Source organism: Aspergillus novofumigatus (assembly GCF_002847465.1).
Source record: "Aspergillus novofumigatus IBT 16806 chromosome Unknown P174scaffold_3, whole genome shotgun sequence".
Lineage (NCBI taxonomy): Eukaryota > Fungi > Ascomycota > Eurotiomycetes > Eurotiales > Aspergillaceae > Aspergillus > Aspergillus novofumigatus.
Genome location: NW_020194276.1, coordinates 1,684,683 through 1,704,900, shown reverse-complemented (window position 1 = coordinate 1,704,900; position 20,218 = coordinate 1,684,683). Strand labels below are relative to the sequence as shown.

The window sequence follows — 20,218 nt, the reverse complement described above, 5'->3', positions numbered from 1 at the left end:
TGAAAGGCCTGATTAATGAGAGGCTGTCGGGGAGAAGCATGAATAGCTCAGTTGTCCGAGTCCAGGCCTTGAACAGTACAGACCACTTTTTCAGGGCAGAGCGCCATGCAAGCTCCCCAGGCAGCTGAGTGTATTATGCAAGTCCCACAATGACGCATTGATAGTTGGATTTGCAACATGTCTACCAGAGTTGTTTGATGGAAGGATAGACTCAAAAATGAGTAGCTGGCAGAATCCACAATGATGTGCACACATGGTATGGAAGTAGTACGACTGGAGTCGACTCGTTTGTGCTATCCAAATGGAGACGCTTCATGCACAATAAGGATTATCACTTTATCTCCCCTGTCTAATAGTATGTCTACCGTGGGCAAAATCCATTGATGGCTTGCAGAGTACAGCCAATAGTTGGAAAAAGAACAGAACCCGAGCAAATGGATGCAGAAATAGCTGAAGTCATCTCGGCCGCCACTAAGCCACCTGTCCATGCTTTTTTTCCCCTTCACCAGTCAGAGGCGTCTACTTTGAGTGATTTCGATTTGGTCTAAGATGATCTCCATCAGCTTTGATGGTTGGGTAAGGCTTATGCCGAGCCATTGTTTGTCAACCCGGTGCAGGGGTCTAGAATGCAACTCAAAATTCAGCCATTATTTCCATATAGCCTGAGACCGAAGAGTAGAATGGGACTCTAGGCCACTGCTTGTCAAGCAGGTAAATAGGTTTTATTCTTTTCAGCCCATGTAGAATGCAAACATTTAGTCATAGCCCGAGTTTCTTTTGATTTCAGCCCCCTGAGCTGAGCACCATTACTTGTTTCAATGTGACTCAGTGCGACATATGCAGCTTATTTCACAACCATCGGCAAGGGATCTGCCACATCGACGTAGACATTCCATAGACCATGCCACATATCTGTGTGGAGAACACCGACAAAGCAAGGACCTGACCGGGAATGTCGGACAAACTCGATTTGCTCTGGCAATCTGATGTGATCTCCATACACGGTAGTGCGTAAATCCCCCTTCTCATGCAGTCAGCGTCGGTGTAAAGCAAGGTGGTAGGTCTTCCTGAACAAAAAGCCAGTGTAGGGTACTCAACGTGGATAATTCATTATTATCTCCTTAATGTACTCGTGGTTTGTCCACAGTGTAGTATTAAAGCCTCTTACTACATTCAATGCTTCATAACTGTCATACAATCGATTTGGTCCTTCTGATCTGAAGATATACAGTTCCGCAGCCACTATGTCTCCCTTGTCTATGCAAACCGATTCTGCTCAAGGAACTACTGAGAATAAGTCCCTGGAGACGAACGGGACCTCAAACGACCAGCAATTGCCGTGGAAGGTGCTGGGAAAATCCCTTGGACTTCCGACAATTGACCAAGAGCAGTATTGGCTCAACACTGCCCCGTACTTTAATAATCTCTTGATCCAGTGCGGCTACGATGTCCACCAGCAGTACCAGTACCTGGCCTTCTATCACCGGCATGTTCTCCCTGACCTTGGTCCCTTCATTCGGTCTAGTGCAGAAGCCAACTACATCAGCGGCTTCTCAGCCGAGGGCTATCCCATGGAATTGAGCGTCAACTACCAAGCCTCCAAGGCGACCGTCCGACTGGGCTGCGAGCCTGTGGGCGAGTTCGCGGGCACCTCACAGGATCCCATGAACCAGTTCATGACGCGGGAGGTTCTAGGAAGGCTTTCCCGCTTGGACCCTACGGTTGACCTGCGACTGTTCGACTATTTCGACTCGCAGCTTAGCTTGACCACCAGCGAGGCTAGCCTCGCCGGGTCGAAGTTGATCAAACAGCGCCGGCAGAGCAAGGTCATTGCGTTTGATCTCAAGAATGGAGCTATCATCCCAAAGGCATACTTTTTCCTCAAGGGGAAGTCTCTTGTGAGTGGAATACCGGTGCAGGACGTCGCCTTCAATGCTATTGAGTCAATCGCCCCGAGGCAAATCGAGTCTCCGTTGCTCGTCCTGAAAAGCTTCGTCACCAAGCTCTTTGCAAAGCCTACTGTCACCAGCGACATTTTCATTCTAGCGGTCGATTGCATCGTTCCGCAAAAGTCGCGTATCAAGCTGTACGTTGCCGATTCCCAGCTGTGCCTGACGACGCTGCGAGAACTCTGGACTCTGGGCGGATCGGTCACCGACTCTGCCACGATGAAAGGGCTGGAGATTGCGGAAGAGCTATGGAGGGTTCTGCAGTTTGATGATGCCGTCCGTTCACACTCAGACGTGGACCAGCTACCACTTGTGGTCAATTACGAGCTATCATCAGGTAGCGCAACGCCCAAGCCGCAGCTCTATCTTCCTTTGCACGGAAGGAATGATGAGGCCATGGCTAATGCGCTCACCAAATTTTGGGAGTACTTGGGGTGGAAGGGGTTGGCTGCGCAGTACAAGAACGATCTTTATGCGAACAAGTAGGTGCTCTAAGAATGAGACTCCTGTGACGGAATGCTAACACAATCTAGCCCTTGTCGAAACCTCGCAGAGACCACGACAGTCCAGCGCTGGGTGGCCTTTTCTTACACAGAGTCCGGTGGCGCATATCTGACCGTTTACTTCCATGCAGTTGGTGGTATGCAGGGCAATCTTTAGGAGTCAGTCGTTAGTATGAAACACAAGGCTCTTGACTTAGTCAAATGGCAGGCAGATGGATCGTGGCCATGTATCAGCTTCCATAGGTAGCAATTGCACAGTAGCTGGACAGGGGCGTTTCTTGAAAATACTGTGCTTTCTCCTTGATATGCAGCATGGTTAGGGTTACACAACGCCATCAACATCGCATAGCCATTAACCACGCTAAGTGATCGACTGAATAAAATCATGGAGTCGTCATGCTCCATCAGTGCATCGGCAAATACATCTGATATAGCTCAATTATGCGGAGGCTGCATGCCTCAAGCTCACGGACGTTCCCAGTTGGGTAGGAGTCTATCTCTGACTCCGGGGGGAGATGCTGAAGCAAGGGATTTCCACATTGCAATGGCAAAGATACCATAGTCTTCAGCCAACCCTAACTGTAATGTTGCAACAGCTGTCGGCTGCCGTAGAATGCGAAAAGCGGTGTGTACGACACTTTTAACTCTGTGCATTGCATGATGCATGCATTCTGTCACTGCTCACTAGTCACCTCGTATCCGGCAAGGCAGACACCCATTGGAATAGAATGAGACTGACATAGACCAAGCTTTTTATTCCTGAGTCTAATCAAAAATTAATTTAATTCGGTCTGATACAGGTCAGAAACGCCCAGTGTCGGTGTGACAAATCACCATTCACACTGTCACGGGGAAAGCGACAACTTGAAGCACTGAGCCAAACGGCGATATTTAAGTCCTATACTAGGAATGTAGTCTGTAGCGTTGCAAGGAGGGTCAGGATTTAGATTGTTAATACACACTCATCATGACTGTGACTGTCAGTTTTGAACCATATGTCGGCTCCTCTGTCGATGCTCTAAGCATCCCTCTCTATCTCCGATGTCAACTCGTCTTCAACCTTTCTAATCCTCTCGCTGCGGTGCCTCTGCTTGAGTCCGGAGTTGACCGTCTTGTACAAAAGTTACCCTTCCTTTCGGGTGAGTTCACGGCCGTGCCCGCATCCGACGGTGGGAAAGAGATTCTTCTCGTTCGCCCTGCGCCCAACTTCGAGCTCAACCGTATACTCAAGGTCAAGCACCATGGAACATCCCTACACCATGTATGCAAACAGATGGACAAGCCAAGCAGCGATGGTGATGACCTTCCGCATGAACCGTATATGCCCTACCCACGGCTTCCAGATCCTTCACGCCCTCAACCCATCGTCGGGTTCCAAGTTAACGTTCACACGGATGGTATCATTCTCTCGGTGGCTACGCATCACTGTTCCTTTGACGCAACAGGGATGGGATCAATCGTCCAAAACCTCGCAGCCTGCTGCCGCTGTGCTCCGGACGACGAGCCTGACTTGACCACGTCGCCGGCCCAGGAGGCAGAAGCAAGAAAAGTCCTCTCGCACATTCGCGAGACACCTTTTGATCCAACAATATTCCCCGAGTACAGGCCGCTGGATAGTATGGTGTCCTATTACAAAGGCGTCCAGTCAGCACTCGAAGGTCGTCAAACTACTATCGTCAATCGATGTTTCACAATCGCCACCGACAAGATCAACGCGCTCAAAAAGCGCTGCAATCAATCGATCCCGAAAATGGTCAAGAAGTATGGGCTTTCAACTGAGGATGCCACTGAAAGCGCCTGGGTCTCGAGTAATGATGTTGTTGCTGCCCTCTTGTGGACATGTATCAATCGAGCGCGATACCCCGAATTACGCGAGCGCAGCGTTCACCAGCTCCCACCAGACCTCCTACATGCGACATCTAGCCTGGGTCTACCAGTGAACGTTCGCTCTCGACTGTCGCCGCCATTACCCAAATCGACTTTAGGTAACGCCGTGTGTCTTCTCCGGGAGCAGGTCCCGCTGCGTTTTTTCGCTGCGCCTGGTGATGCCAACACGGAGGCCACTTCTAGCTTTTGCGCAGACCACTCCGAAGACGACGAATGGGCCATGTCCTTTTGTCGAGTCGCCTACGGACTCAGAGCGAAGCTGAACGCAATCGATGACGACTGTATCCGCGACTATATCTCCCACGTGCAAAAGTCTCCGTGCCATCTTTCAGTGACACTGGATACAGGGAGTCTCTATGTCAGCAACTGGCGCGAGATCAGTGTGTATGACGCTGATTTTGGAGGCATGTTGGGCAAGCCGCTCCGGACGAGAGCCCCAGACGGGTACACCGATGGCCTGATCTTTGTGATGGCGCAGCGGAGTGAGGATAGGACTGCCCCGTGGGAGTTTAATATCTCTCTGGAGCCATCGGCAATGAAGCGTATTGAGCATGATCCCCTCTGGTGCAAGTATGTTGAGCTGGATGAGTTCTGGCATGGAGAAGCATGATTCTCTGGTTTACTAGCAGATTTTCGACAGTTATCTAAGCGAGCTTTCTAGGATTCTGGTTGATATATCTACTGTAGACATTCTCGAAATCTACGGACATAATAGTCTACCCTAGCCCCTGTCATAGCTTTGATCTTGTGCGCAGTTCGCTTTGTCTTCTCAAATACACCCCTTTTCTTCCTGGCAGCTGCTCTCCTCTCTGAAAAATGCAAAGGGTATGCGAGACTGCAACGCGGGCGAGAGAGTATTCGGCCTTTCCCTCCCCCTCGGACAGAATTAATCGCCATGGCCCTAAGTCTCCGCTATGCAGGCTCCCAAGCTATAAAAATGTCTGCAGACATACTTGCCCAGCCCCGGTGTTCTCCGATTGTTTCAGACCAATCATCCGTCGGACCGTCACCGTTGGCTTCATCTACGTTGGCTAGATCCTTCTCAGGAATGTCTCCGAGGCGACGTGTCATTGGTGAAGGAGTAGGAAGCCAATGCCGACGATCTGACTGAAAGTGCATGGAGAGGCTAACTTTAGGTCTAGCTCAGATGTACAGTGAGCCTGTCAGGGTGAGCTGGACTGTAACCGCCTGTTAGGTTTGTGAGCCCAGCCCTACGAGACTATATGATACCAAATGCCAATTTAGGAAGGTAATTATCCCCTAGCGTCAGGTGGAAACACATGGAAGACTCTGCACATGTAAGAGTATTTAAAGAATAATGATTACTGAACAAGTAATCCAAGGACTAGTGAGGCTGCGACGAAAGCTAACGCTTATTGGGTCTCATCCAACCTGGTCGTCAGAATTATACCCCCAATTTTATGCATCAAGATGGGCAGGGGCCAATCTTATGCGTCAGGATAGGCAGGATACTTCACAAAGCTGACTGAGGTTTTTATGAACAATCTATAGAACTATAGTTACTTGATATACTCGATTGCTAACCAGTGTCTGGCCCCTTGGCGAACGCCACTGAATCACTAGTCACTAATCACCATGGTAAGTCATTGTTCATCCTCTTCACGTGAGGCTTATGCAATGACTGATAAGTAGTAAAGTAGCTAGTAAGTCTATATGCATAATTAATTTAACTAAAAGTCTGCAAGAAACATGGTCTAACTGCCCAGCATGCCTCCATGTGCGCCCCCACTGACTGAGTGAAAAGATAATACTCTGCTTCTGCCTCTAGCTATCTATATTTCCACACCTGCTGTGTTAAACGGTTAAACCAGGCCTAAGGGGTATATACAAAAGAGAAGGTAGCAAGGTAGTTAACGGCAGAGGCTAAGAACCGAAGGAAGAATAAGAGTGGAAGAGTATCGAACAAAAAGTAGGCTGAGTAAGAAAGGAAGAGGGGCTTAGACTGCTTAGATTTCTGAGGAAGCATATCTAAAGTTAAGCAGCTAAACGCTCCGAGTTAGACCTAATATCTCTCTACTGGTCTAGTAGTCTAGGTCGACCCCAGTTCGACAGTATTTGCTATTCCCACCCCTGCCATTACTGGAGAGCTAGCGGTCTCACCACCACGCTTACTATCCTGTTATTCAGCATAACTTCATTCGGCGGAAATTAACCTGTAGAAGAGAATAGAATAAAGTCGAAGGCCCGTCTAGATGTCCCCGTGCAGCTATTAAAGCTTGAAGCACCAAACAGACCTAGATAATCATGCATATATTGCCCGCGTGGCCAGCAGGCTGCCTCTATATCCCGAATACTATATACAGACCTAGATTCTAAACCCCACGCACCTCAACGGCCTGCCTGCTGTGAAAAGAATGATATTGTGAATAACTTCAGATAATTGTTAGGAACTCTTGAAAAGTTTCTACCCTACTTCCAAGAGACCGCTGCAGGCCGTAAGCACTAGCAACCGAACCCTCTAGAAAAAAAATAAGAATGATCTAGATCAGGGAGGCTGTAGCGTTTCTCTATACTATGTATGTTACCATGATGATTTGACGCGGTCAGTGCGGCGTTGGCCGAGAGGCACGAATTGCCAAAGCGGGTAACTGGTATATGATCGACCAAGTCGCTCGGTAGGAGCCGCGATAGACCGCAGCTGATTGGAGGTACGGACTCCGTGAACGTACTGAAGTCTCCGTGCTGAACCGTCTACTGCATAAATGTCTCCGATGTAGCCGAGACCGTGGACTCGAGCTTTCCGCCCCCAACGTGCACGTTGAACCAACCCTGTTGACCTCCAAGGTCCTCGGCATGCGCACAACTAGCCAATCAGATCCTCGCTTTCGGGTCGTTTTGTTGGTGATCGGCCCTCTGGACTGCAACTTACTGACACATCCTTAGCACGCGAATATTTCTTGGCTGCGTGGCTGTTCCGGTGGGACCAATGAGTTGGCGGGGGGAGAACCGTGCAGATCTCGACACAGAGATCATTTCCTTCACCATGTTGCACAAGCACGCTCCATGCTGACTGCAAGATTCGGTTGTGCTCCTCCTCGACATGCACTGGGGTTGTCGTTGAAGAGCCGCAGATTCTGGGTAGAGTTGAAGGACATGTCAACATCAACTGGACATGAATCGAGTCAATTGAGTTTGATTGCGGGATCAAGTGGTGAGACATTCTGCCATCTGACAGGCGGATCCCCAATCGTCAGGCGCTCTAAAACTGTAATCTGCATGCGCGAAGGATTTTGAGGCGCAAAAAAGCCCCCGCTAGTGGTGCTCATTCAGGACGGACTGATTGACATTGTCAAGGTCAACTGAATCGAGGTCAATTTAGTTGGAGTGCGGATCAAGTTGCGACAGACACTCTCCTTTGCTTTGTGACAGGCCAGATCAGCGTCATCAGAGGCGCTGCAAAGTATACTCGGCATGCATGGAGACATTCAGGTGTCAGAATAGAATACCCCCTGCCATCGGTGCTGCAACGCCGATAGAAGGTTAAACGCGTTCTCCGAGGGCGTTCCCATGCTAATATTTAAGGCCAGTAGTCTACCTCCTCCATGGGGCCGCCCCAAAGATAAACTACTCGTCAGCGATGGCGACAGCTATGCGGGATATGTCGCCATCTTTCACCTCGTCCCCGACGTCCACAATGAGCACCATGACTACTACTGCCGCACCCAAACCAGACAAGCCTCGCAAGCTACGGTCGGCCTGCGATGCCTGTCACCGCTCAAAGACTCGCTGCTCGGGGGGCAATCCTTGTACCCGGTGCCACGAGTACATGAGTCCATGTACCTACAGCTATTCCTCCCGCTGCGGCAAACCCAAGGGGGCCCGGAGTCGCAAGACTCTGGAGCGGGAGCAGCGGGTGGCGGCGGCTGCGGCAGGGTCCGTTCGGATAGCGGGGAATCCCTCAGCCCCAGCCTCAGCCCCAGCTGCAACTACAGGTACAACTACAGCTCCTACTCCAACCGTGGACACCGCCGCTGCCGCTGCCGCCACAGGCGCAACAGGCGCCACCACGTCCACAGTCGCGTCTCCCCACGCTGACGACTGTCTCGGTCTGTTCGACGACGAGGAGGAATTCAACCCGTTTTTCTCCAGCTGCAGTGAGAGTACCGGGGCTCCTGCATTTTCATCGGACTGGATCCCTCCTCTGCCGTCCATATCCGATTCCGACCTTTCGTTCCCGTTATTAGAGTCAAGTTTAGGCCCGGATCCTGACTTCAATGACCCCCTTTTCTGGAGCACGATCGCCGAGCCTGACTGCCAGCCGGCGAGCAAGGAGCCGCTGGATCCTCGATCCAAGCTGCTGCGCTCCTGCAAATGCCTCCAGACCCTCAGCAACCTGACCTCTCGAGATATCCGTCGATTCGACGCCACGTTTGTCTTTGTGCGGAACTTTGCTCGTGCATTTTCCGCCTTCTACCGCTGTTCACACTGCCCGAAAGATGCCGGCAGTATCTGCATGGCCGTGACCGCGCTGCAGCTAGCAACGACAGCGCTGGAAAAGACCACCAACACAGGGACCGAAGCGGCTGTCTTCAAGTCAGGCTGCTCAGGCATGACGTCCGCCGACTTTGACGAGGACCTCCTCACTCCAAGCTCCGAGCTCTTCCTACCCTCGAGCACCAACAGTGACACCAATCCCTCCTTCCAGCTAGGAAGCTACCAAATCGCCCCTCTCCCGGGAGAGCCCGACGCGGAGGAACACAGCGAGATATTAAACATCTTGATTCGGTCCGCGGTGCGCCGCTTACTGGCGGTCTGCTGGCAGATCTGGGATCTGCTCCGTGGTCCCGCTTCCCGCGGGCATGTCTTTGAATCCCTTGACCCGTCCTCCTCTTCCTCTTCATCCTCCTCTTCATCCTCCTTCTCATTCGGCCCCGAAATTAATCAACCCTTTGATCTTTCATGCTCGGCTGAAACGGCCCAGTTTCGGAGCTCGCTGGTCCAGATACCGGCTCGATTGTGCAACCTGCTGGCGCTGTAGGCTTCCTAACTTCTTTTGTTACCCATGCCCAGGCACTATGCAAAGTGTGAACGGGTACGGAGGCGGATGTACGAATTACGGTAATGACCCCGATCCAACACTCTTCAGGCGAGGACCAGAGACAGAATACACTTTAGAGAGTGCGATCAAGATCACACTCAGATGATGCCGATGATGCCTTTTAAAAACACAAAAAAAAAAAAAAAAAGTCCAAAAATCGCAAAACTGCCTGTTTAGGATATATTGATTTAGTTGCCTGTGTATTGATAGAACAAGAATTCTCATGAATGATAAATGTGTCAAGCTAACGGCAGCTGTTCTGTGTTAATACATTTGTATCTTGTATGGTAAGTATATATTTGTGTAGTGTATAGGATGAAGTCTGATTCTGTCATCGCCTATCAAACCTCCTCCTTATAAACAAGAAAGTAATAACAGTATAGACGATAGGGTTAGCGGTCTCGTTGTCAAACTAGCATTGAAAAGGTGGTCTCTTCCTAGCATTTTTACAGTGGACTCAATGTAGAACTCTACAAATTCCATAGCATATCTATCACAGACAAAAGATCAATAATAGTAAAATTAGTAATTGCATATTTCCCTGCCCTGGGACTGACAATTATGAACACATATACATGAAATAGTACGAGAATAGCGAAAAGCCATATCCATACTCTACATGCTCATCAATCCGTCCAATTCTTCCCCACTATTCCAACCACCTCTTCAATCCGCCGCAGCCCTTCCACAAGCTCCTCCCGCGGAATCGCAAACGTAATCCGAAACCATCCCGGCTCGCTAGCACAATAGCCTTGTCCCGCGCCCACAGACACACCAGCCGCCTCGAACCGATCGTTCAGACGGGCCTCGTCGTCCCAGCTGGGCTCATCACCTGCCACTGAGCGTCCCAGACGCGCCCAGATGTACACCCCCGCGGCCGGCGGAACAAAGGGGATCTGGTGGAAGGCGAGAAAGTCGCTGATTAGCTTTGTGCTGCGCTGCAGCGCGGCTCGATTCTGATGCAGGACTGTATCGATGGCCGCGGGGTCGCGCAGCAGCGCGGTGATGACCAGCGAGGTGAATGTCGAGACGCGGGAATGGTTCGAAATGGCGAGGGAGAGACGCAGGTCGGGATGTGCTTGCGAGATGCCGAAGCCCTGCACAGTATTAGTATTGGGCTGCATTGAGGTTAAGAGAAATATGAGACAGTACCAGTCGCAAGCCGCTACTTCCTAGGTCCTTGCTGATACTGTACAACGTGAATATACGCGCCAGATCTACACCCAGGGCGGATACATCGATGCTAAGCACCGAGGTGAAAGGCATCCGCTCGTCGAGGGTGGAGAGGGCGTAGATCTCGTCAGAGATGTAGAATAGATTATGCCGTTGGGCGAATTGCAGCAGAGCCTGGATTACTTCCCTGGGGTAGACATGACCGCATGGATTGTGTGGGTTACACACGAGGATGGCTTTGATGCGGCAAGGGGCCCGACGCAGAGCCCGTTCGTACGACTCAATGTACGTCGCCACGAGATGATCCAGGTCCCCAGATTCACTGTCAGATGGAGGTGTAACATGAACAGCCGTGACGTTGGAGCGCAGGACGAAGCTTGTCTCGAAGCCACCTGTAGACCACCCGCATCAGTAAGACCATTGCCGTGCAACAAACCCCGATGCACGCACCCCAGAACGGCGTCTCGATCAACACGCCCTCCCCCGGCTCGCAGATGTCATACAGCAGATTCTCCAGCAATGAGCTGCATCCGGCCCCTACGACGACGTGGGCCTGCTCCACGCGGCTATGCGCGGCAAACACCCGGTTGAAGAAGTCCGACGCGGCTTGCAGCAACTGTGCGTCACCACCCATGCCATCTGCGTAGGACAGATGGCGGGGAGAGAGATGTTGGGCGAAGAGCGCCTTGTACTGGTCGACGAGCTCCTCTCGGACGGACCAGTTCTCTGCCGTCATCATATTGACTCGGCGTTGTTTTGCATTGAGCCGAGAGACCTGTCGCATATGCTTGTTGGTGAACCATTGGATGTTTGTGCGAGCACGATGCGCTAGGGAAGGAAGTGTCTCAGATGGCATTGTGTTGCCTCGTGTCTCTGTTTGCGTTATACGTGACCTGACTTGTTAGATGGACTTCATCATATCATGATAAGCAGTCTCAGAAAAATAGAACACGTTTCTATCCATTGAAGAGACTTGTGTAAAATAATAATCGGAATCCGAAATGAACGTATTAAAAGGCAGCAATAACTGTGTTGCATCAAAATTCGAAGGAGTGGATGGAGAATTTGTTTCGGTCACCGAAGCAAGAGGCTGCAGTAGGGTACATTGACTCCGCGAGGCCCAACGACAAGAAATGCAATATCAGATCTCCATGATAGACAGAATACAAATTTAGCTAGGAACAATACTAGACTTAGCTAGAATGTCTCCGAGCGGGATCGACGAACAGGCCCGGAGGCTTCTGAAAGAGGTACCTCTGATCGACGGCCATAATGACTTTCCATACATGATACGCGGATGGTTTCGCAATGACATCAATGGCCAAAATACCCATCTGTATGATATGCCAATCGGCCAGACTGATCTCCAGCGTCTACAGAAGGGACTGTTGGGTGGCCAGTTCTGGAGCGCATATGTGCCTTGGTAAGTGTCTACCCCTAATGTTTGCGCTTAAGACACCATTTAGTAAACTGCGATTCAGCTCCAAGAACCCAGACCCAGAGGTTGGCAGTTTAGAAGCCCTCCGCCAGACCCTTCAACAGATCGATGTAATCCACAGATTGATCGAGAGACACCCGACAATCCTTCAGTTCGCCGACTCAGCCGCCAGTATCTGGAGCAGCTTTCGTGCGGGCCGCGTCGCGAGTCTGATTGGGATCGAAGGCCTCCATCAGACCGCCGACAGCGTCAGCGCCCTGCGCATGCTGTATCGACTGGGCGTTCGCTATGTGACACTGACGCACAACTGTCACAATTCGTTTGCTGACGCGGCGACGGTATCCCCTGAGATCCACGGCGGACTATCCAGCAAGGGAGAACGGCTGATTCGGGAGCTTAATCGGATGGGGATGTACGTATTGCCCTGCAGAGTGGCGTACGTATACGTGTGGCTCATTGTACCAGGATGATTGACCTCTCGCACACGTCACACAAAGCGCAAACACAAGCGCTGCGGCTTTCTCGGGCACCGGTTATCTACTCTCATTCTTCCATGTAAGTGGCACGCCATGAATCTAGACGACAGCAGCTCATAACCAGAAGATATAGTCTCTGCACACACCCTCGCAACGTCACCGACGAGAACCTGCACCTGCTTCAACGCAACGGAGGCGTAATCATGATCTGCTTCCTGCGCGAGCTGCTGGCATCTGACGCGCACCAGGCCGCACTCAGCCACGTCATCGATCATATCATCTACACCGGGTCGCGGATCGGCTACGAGCACGTCGGCATCGGGTCCGACTTTGACGGGATGCTCCGCGGTCCGGACGGGCTGCATGATGTCTCGTGCTATCCTGCCTTGGTGGCGGGATTGCTTGAGCGCGGAGTATCCGAGGAGGACGTCAAACGGGTGATGGGATTGAATGTTATTCGCGTGATGGAGGATGTGGAACGTGTTGCGGCTGAGCTTCAAGGAGCAGGGGAAGAATGTCTTTGCGACGAATTGGACGAGGTATGGAATGAGGATATCAAGGGACAGTTGACGCGGGAGAGAGAACGAGTGAGGAAGTTGGTGCCTCAAGAGTAGGAAATAGGCATTTAGGATATGATAGAGTCAATTTAGGACATGATGATGCATTGAACTTTCTGCTTGAAGTAAGTCGTCCTCCGTCTTGATACAGTTATCTCCGCATTTCCTTTACTTCTGTTGTTTTAGGTCAGGATACATGTAGAGTCCAACTAGGAGTAAGTGATAATCTCTTTTTTTAATATCTAGATCGCTCGTCAGGATGTAGTTCTCAGCATTATACCAGGATGGTAATATGCGACGTACTATTACTCTTACTGATACTAAAGATTCTAAGAAGGTTTTAATTGATAGGGTTAGCTATTGGTAGGTGAATATATGCAAATACACAGGTTAATAACAGATGAACAATCTAAAGCAATGCTACAATCTAAAGTGTCTTGAAAGAACTAAAGAACCTGACGATAAAGACGCTGAGCCAAATCCTGCGCCGTCGGATGATCGAAAATAGTGCAAATGGGCACCTCCAGCCCAACCCTTTTCAACTGCCGGCTCAACCGCCAGGCCTGGATCGAGTCGCCGCCTGCCTCGAAGAAGGAGACCGAGCAGGGAAACTCATCCAGCGAGACGCCCAAGCAGGTGGCCATCTCGCGCCGCAGAATCCCCACCAGGCGGCGGTAGAAGTTCCAATCGACTTTGGTCTTGGCCGTCTTGTTCATCGCATTCAAGCGCTCGTGGATGGCGGCTCGAGACAGGCGATCGGCCAGCCCCTCGAGGACACACCGGATGCTCTCCTCGATCGTGGTGATGATCCCGTCGTCCAGCTGGTGATCGTCGTACTCGATGCGGAGCGTCCAGTGGTCCGTCTCGATCTCGGTCCATTCGAACATGAGGAGGAACTTGGCCCCCGATGCAAAGCACATCTCGCGCTTCACCTCCAGACCCTCGATGGCGAGACAATCTTCCACGGCCCCCTTGAGATGGAAGGTGACCATGGCTTCGAAGAGCGGGTGCTGCCGGATGGTCCGCGGCAGGTGGAGGAGGTTAAGGACCTGCTCGAACGGAATGGCGTTGCAGACGGCCGCTTGGCTCGCTTCGCGGGTAGACTGCAGGATGGTGGCGCAGTCTGCATTCACCGGTGTTTTGAAGCGAAGAGGCAGGCGATCGAGGAATAGACCCATCGACTCTTGCTCCACGGCGTGCCCGCGGTTGGCCCACGGAGAACCGAGCACGACGTCGTTGGAGCCGGCGAGCCACTGGAGTGTCTGCGCTACGGCGGCACAGACCAGCTGGTGCTGGCTCAGGCCGTATTCCTGTCCCAAAGCGACGACGCGTCGAACGAGGTTTCCTTTGAACTCGGAGACTCGCGAGCGGCCTTCAAAGGTCATTTGGCCGGGATACCGCGGAATGTCCAGGCGCTGGGGAGCGCCCTCGAGATACTGAGACCAGAAGTTCCGTTCCTGCTCTGTGGCCTGACGTGACCAGGCCGGGCCCGGGGATAGTGCCATCGGTCCGCAGTTGGGGTCGTTCGTCCCGCGTACACGGCAGAGACTTCCTGTAGCAGATTCTGCACGCTGTTGAGATCGGCGACGGCGTGACTGGTAACCACGAGGAGGGTGCGACGGTCCAGGAAGACGCGGATGAGCTCATCACGAGCTAGGTCAAACCCCCGATCGATCTCCTTGGTCATGTCGAGGGCGCCGTCGCACAGGAGGACTCGTGGCGGCGTGTCCCGGAAGATTCGGCACGGGCCCAGCGAGGTCTCAACAAAGTTGGTGCGGAAGACCTTGCGTGACGCCAACACAGCGTTGAAGGACTGGATCAGACGGTCACGATCAAAGGTCCCGCCGAGATGCAGCAGGACGGGAATATTGAAGGTCCGCACGTCGGAAGCGATCAGGTACTGGAACCATGTCTGGCGCTCCAACGGCGACAGGCAGTGATCGGGAAACGCGTCGCAGATGGTCCGCGGCTTGGCCGTCGAGGCCTGACGTTTGCGGCGCACCAGCTCGACCTGCTCGGCTAGGGTGGAATGCTCAATCACATCGCGCATCGACACGGAGATGCCAAAGGTGCTGCCGAGGCGAGCCGCCAGCATCATCTGCAGCACGGAATGGCCACCCAGCGCACGAAAGTCATCCTCTTCACAGAGCTTGCGAGAGCTGCCGCCCGCCTGCAGGCGCAATACGTTCTTCCACAGGGTTGCGATTCCGTCTGCGATAGAAGCATCTTTTGCCATTGTCCCTAAACTCGTCTTTTGCTGCGGCAGGGCGTCCTCCGGCCGGGTCAGGGTGGCTCTCTCCGCCAGCTTGCGATAATCGACCTTGCGGTTGGCCGTCCAGGGGAACTCCTCAAGCGCGGTAATCACCTGGGGCACCCAGCTGGGCTGGAGCGACTCACGCAGTCGCTGCTCCAGACGACTGACATCGACGTCGTGCGGCATGACAAACGCCACCAGAGTATCATTGACAACGAGCGCAGCCGCCTGAGTGAGCCGTGGCTCCTCCTGGTACATCTTCTGCTCGACCGCCGCGAGCTCGACGCGGAAGCCGCGGATTTTGACCTGCCGGTCCAGCCGTCCAATGTAGACAATCTGCCTGTCTGCATTCCAATAGCCGTAGTCGCCTGTGCGATACATCCGTTCACCAGGATGCCAGGGATCCGGTAGCACGCTGTAAGCAGTCTTGGCATCGTCTCCCACGTAGCCTCGCATCACCTGTTGTCCGGCCAGGAAGATCTCTCCCGTTTGGCCCTCCGACACGGGCTCTAGATCCTGGTCCAAGATGTACATGCGCGCGGTGCGAATGGTGTTTCCGATGGTGACCTGCTGGCCGGGTTCCAGGCGCGTAAACGACGTACAGATAGAGCACTAGGAGGATTAGTCTATATCAAACATGAGGATACACTAGGGACCTACCTCTGCAGGACCATAGGCATTGTAGAATGCGCGACCCTCGCCCCACCGAGCGAGCAAGCCGGGAGTGACAGGTTCTCCTGTTGCATAGACCATGTCGAGGTTAGGATAGTCGTCCGGATTCAGCACGCTGAGCACAGAAGGAGTAATTGTCGACACATCGACCTTGGCCAGATGGGCCAGAGGGTCGGACGGGTCACGAAGCACCAAGGTTCCGCCATGGAGCAACGCAGAGAAAATCTCGTTGGCGCAGTAGTCGAACGCAGGCGACATGAACTGAGCAATACGACGACCGGGACGGCTGAACATGGTGGCTTCGGGATTTGACTGCAAAGCCAGAAGGCCCCTGTGGCTGATCGGGACCCCCTTGGGGCGGCCGGTCGTGCCGGAGGTGAAGACGATGAGGGCATCCTCGTTTGCGTTCGCGAGCAACGGTGGCTGCCTGCTTGTGTCGCTTGTCTCGGTTTCTTGAATCGTGAAGACACGAATGCCGGTTATTGGCAGGATGGCCGCGGACGACGTGCAGGCATTAGGGATCAAGAGTGCACTGGCACCGCTTTGCTCGTACACCGCGACGCGTCTCGCCATGGGGTACGCAGGATCGAGAGGGCAGTATGCACAGCCCGCTTTCAGGATACCCAGGATACCGACAACCCAGCTGAGGGTTGCATCGGCGTGAATGGCAATGACTTGAGCGCCGGGGAAGTGTTTCGCAATATGCGAGGCCACCGCGTTGGACTTTTGATCCAGTGCCCGGTAGGATAACGCGCCTCCTGGTCCGTCCACGGCTATCAAATCCCCGTGGAGGTCGACCGACGCATAGAACGCCGACGCCACATTCGGCACACTGTCATGTTCGATATCAGAGGCTTGGCCGATCACAAGAGGTGTCTTTGCGGGCCCTGTGAGCCATACCTCCATTGTCGAATCACCCACCAGCGTCTTGAGGGCCTGTTGGAAAGTTTCGGCATATTGCTGTATCGTCTGCTCGCCGTGCACGGAAGGATTGTAGACCAAACGGAAACGAGCATCAGCTTCGACCAGTAGACTCAATGCAAAGGTCGTGTTCTCAAAGAACTGCTCCGTGTGGGGCGGGATGGGTTGGTCGTAGGCTGGGAAGTCATACTGCGTCGCCAGCAGAGAGTCGACCCGGTACCCGATTTGATCTGGGGCAGACCATGCGTAGGCGCTAATGGTTGCCAGACCTTCGAGCGTGGTCTGCAGCTGGCGCTCAATGGATGCGTCTCCCTCAAGGTGGCATACCAGGGGCAGAGTGGCCATCAATGGGCCGACGGCGTGCGCATCATCCGGCAGAACCTCTCGACCGGAGAAGACCACTCCCAGAGTAACCAAGTTGGACTTGGTCGTCCGAGCAAGGGTCATGGCCCACGCGGTGTAGTAGACGGCCGCCAGGGTGACACTGCAGCTGGATGCGAGTCGGTGCAGCTCGTCCACGCCGCCGACATGCTTGAACAGCAACTCCTGAGCGAGGTACGGCTGCGCTACCGGCTTTGTGATTGCCTCTGTTTTCGCGACTGACCGCACCGGCTGCAGATACTCCTCCCAGAACCGCCGTGCCTCGGCGTCTCTCTGCTTCTGCACACTCTGCAGGTTCCACGCTGCGTCCACAAAGGAAGAGACACGGGACGGGGTAACACCCTGGGTTGCCTGCTGCACCCGAGCCAGAATGAGTCCGAGGGAGTAACCATCAATCAGGCTGTGATGGGCCGTCCAGACGACGGTCACCTCACCCTCGTCGTCATCGTCGTCATCGGGGATGAATTTCATAAACTCCAAACGCATACCCAGTCCGACAGCCAGACGAGAAGGATTGCTCAATGCAGCGTTGTAGTCTTGCCGGCCATGAAAGACGACTTCCTGAGGCTGGCACCGTGGCTGTGCGTGAACGATCTGCACGCCGGGCCCGATATCCAGGGCGATTTGCGTCCGGAAGACGGGCTCACTGAGTGCGACCTGTCTCCATGCATTGCAGATGGGTTCAGCCATGGCCAAGGGGTATGATTGCAGCAGCTGATTCGTGTTGGTCCCATCGCTTTGGAAAATGGGAGCGCTCAGCTCTAGCTGGAGGGGTGTCAACGGAGCCACCTCAATGTCGGATGGAACCTTGCCGTCTAAGAGTGGAAGTGCAGCAGCGACCTCGGCCTTGAGAGATACTCGGTCGTTGATTTGCTCCTCTTTGTCGGATACCGACTGGCCAGACCGAAGGAGGTCGCGGGCATACGGGAGGATGCCTCTGACCGTCGGATGCAGGTACAGATCACGAGTAGTCAGAAGGATGCCCCGTTCACGGCACAAGGAGGTGAACCGAAGAGCAGCAAGGGAGTTTCCACCCATGGCAAAGAAATTGATATCTCTCAACGTCGACGCAGACGGGAGATCCAGTCCCAACGCTGTATACATGCACTCGGCTATGACTTGCTCGCGCTCCGTAGGACGCTCTGCCCCTACGGTATCTTCATCTTGCGTGCCCTCGCAGAGACGCGCCTGGTACTCTTTTAGCATGTTCTCGATCGCCTTGGTGTCAATCTTTCCGTTGGCTGACAGTGGAAACTGATCCACAGCCATGTATCGACCCGGCCTGTGGAAGGAAGACAGTCGGCGCTGCGCCTCATTCTGCAGGCCGTCCAGATCGGCAGTGGCCGGGGTCACCAGCACAACCAACAGACCGTTGATCAGCGAAGCATAGACGTCGGTGACACCAAAGCCCATCTGGCGTAGCGGTTCCTCGACATCTGCAGGCAGATTGACCAGAAATCCGCGATTTTTGACGGTTCGATCACTGCGGCCGCGGAACTCCACCACCCGCTGGCCATCGTTACGACGGGTCCAGCGTCCTTGGTCGCCGGTGCGATAGACTCGCTTACCGTGCCAGTCGATAAACTTCTCGGCTGTAAGGGCGGCATTTCGGTAGTAGCCGTGGGCCAGGCCGACGCCTGCAATCGCAATCTCACCTTCTTCGCCTTCTTCCTCGACGGGGAGGAGAGTATCCGGCTGCAGCAGGTATACCGGTCCGTTGGGCATCGGGCGACCGATGATACTCCGATTGATCATTCCCGTTTCCTGGCAGACCTCTACCTCCTGCATCAATGAGGCACAGGTGGTTTCCGTGGGACCGTATGCGTTCAGGATGCGGACGCCGAATTCAAGCCAGCTGGACAACAGCGGGGCTGGTGGCGACTCTCCACCCAACAGAATAGTATGGACGTATGGGTAGCTGTCTGGTAATGCCGTTGGTAGGGGTAGCGTGGCCAGGATTGAAGGCGTTGACGCGAGGGTCGAGCAGGTCTGCGCTTTGTCGAATAGAGTGTCCATTGTGGCAGGGACCACGATGCCCGAGTTGCCTAGAATGGAAAAGAGCATGCCCGTCGAGGCTAGACAGTGAGCGTTTCGTTATGCAGGATACGCAGGGGAGAACTTACCATCAAAGGATACCGACAAGATATGCAGTACTCGGTCTCCCGGCTGCACATCCATGTTGAATGGACTGGTCTGGGCATAATTGGCCACCGCACGGTGTGGAATCATGACGCCCTTGGGCACACCTGTGCTCCCACTGGTGAAGATCAGACAGGCGAGGTCTTCGGGAGCGATGTCGGGAATAGCCTTGGTGGTGCTGCGGTCCGTCGATAGAGCGGTCACATCGGCGCTGGTCAGATGGATGACTGTGTGCCGCGGGCTTTCGAACGGCTCGACGGTTGTGTTGATCAGAATACGGCTGTCTGTTCCGTCCAGTACTGCTTGGATCCGCTCTGACGACCACGAGCTGCGGTCCAGAGGGACATAACAGGCGTGGGCCTTGAGGATGGCCAGCAGCGCGACAATATTCCGGGTGCCGTGCTCGGTAAGTAAGAGCACCGCTTCGCCAGGTACTACTCCTTCTTGCTGTAGCTTCCGTGCCAAGTTCGATGAGGCCACATCGAGTTCGGTATAGGTGAGCGAGCCGCTCTCATGGTCGACTGCCAGCTGGTGTGGCGTCCGAGCGACGGACCGGGCAAAAAGCTGGCAGAGGTCGAGGGCTACTACTGATGGCATGATGAAGAGCGTAGGGTTGAGCCAAACAATAATACAGTATATATTCAAAAAGGAGTAGACATGCCTGACTCTTTTTCTGTTGAGAGAACTTTGATGAAGATTGGCCTCGAGGCAAGTCGATGCTTCATATGGCTGTCTCTCGGGGATGTCCGGGGATGGATGGCCGTCTTGTCCATGCAGTATTCCTTGGACTCCACGTACAGCCCCTATTG

At 53.5% G+C, this 20,218-nt stretch overlaps 6 protein-coding genes across 6 annotated transcripts; 4 read left to right on the top strand and 2 right to left on the bottom strand.

The window, feature by feature from the left end:
• Window positions 1-1,039: 1,039 nt before the first annotated feature.
• Window positions 1,040-2,956, top strand: P174DRAFT_404100 (putative dimethylallyl tryptophan synthase). Its single transcript, XM_024824013.1, has 2 exons — window positions 1,040-2,431; window positions 2,483-2,956. The coding sequence occupies exons 1-2, from the start codon at window positions 1,245-1,247 to the stop codon at window positions 2,607-2,609; spliced, it is 1,314 nt and encodes a 437-aa protein (XP_024683988.1). The 5' UTR covers window positions 1,040-1,244; the 3' UTR covers window positions 2,610-2,956.
• Window positions 2,957-3,419: 463 nt separating this feature from the next.
• P174DRAFT_386801 (uncharacterized protein) lies at window positions 3,420-4,949 on the top strand (the record flags this gene model as incomplete). Its single annotated transcript, XM_024823323.1, has 1 exon — window positions 3,420-4,949. The coding sequence occupies one exon, from the start codon at window positions 3,420-3,422 to the stop codon at window positions 4,947-4,949; it is 1,530 nt and encodes a 509-aa protein (XP_024683987.1).
• A 2,988-nt stretch (window positions 4,950-7,937) lies between these two features.
• On the top strand, window positions 7,938-9,338 carry gliZ (Zn(II)2Cys6 domain-containing transcription factor gliZ; the record flags this gene model as incomplete). Its single annotated transcript, XM_024822103.1, has 1 exon — window positions 7,938-9,338. One exon carries the CDS (start codon window positions 7,938-7,940, stop codon window positions 9,336-9,338), a length of 1,401 nt encoding a protein of 466 aa, XP_024683986.1.
• A 686-nt stretch (window positions 9,339-10,024) lies between these two features.
• gliI (aminotransferase gliI) lies at window positions 10,025-11,427 on the bottom strand (the record flags this gene model as incomplete). The annotated part of the gene is made up of 3 exons (XM_024829724.1): window positions 10,025-10,495; window positions 10,551-10,963; window positions 11,022-11,427. 3 exons carry the CDS (start codon window positions 11,425-11,427, stop codon window positions 10,025-10,027), a joined length of 1,290 nt encoding a protein of 429 aa, XP_024683985.1.
• A 346-nt stretch (window positions 11,428-11,773) lies between these two features.
• Window positions 11,774-13,099, top strand: gliJ (dipeptidase gliJ; the record flags this gene model as incomplete). Its single annotated transcript, XM_024822142.1, has 4 exons — window positions 11,774-11,994; window positions 12,053-12,421; window positions 12,475-12,564; window positions 12,619-13,099. The coding sequence occupies 4 exons, from the start codon at window positions 11,774-11,776 to the stop codon at window positions 13,097-13,099; spliced, it is 1,161 nt and encodes a 386-aa protein (XP_024683984.1).
• A 389-nt stretch (window positions 13,100-13,488) lies between these two features.
• On the bottom strand, window positions 13,489-20,006 carry gliP (nonribosomal peptide synthetase gliP; the record flags this gene model as incomplete). Its single annotated transcript, XM_024831761.1, has 5 exons — window positions 13,489-14,478; window positions 14,517-15,908; window positions 15,957-16,083; window positions 16,111-19,345; window positions 19,394-20,006. 5 exons carry the CDS (start codon window positions 20,004-20,006, stop codon window positions 13,489-13,491), a joined length of 6,357 nt encoding a protein of 2,118 aa, XP_024683983.1.
• Window positions 20,007-20,218: the final 212 nt, after the last annotated feature.

Excerpts from the sequence above, each read along its gene's own strand:
- P174DRAFT_404100 (XM_024824013.1), top strand. The coding sequence starts at position 1,245 with ATGTCTCCCTTGTCTATGCAAACCGATTCTGCTCAAGGAACTACTGAG. Across the intron at positions 2,432-2,482 it reads AACGATCTTTATGCGAACAA|CCCTTGTCGAAACCTCGCAG; the intron begins GTAGGTGCTCTA and ends AACACAATCTAG.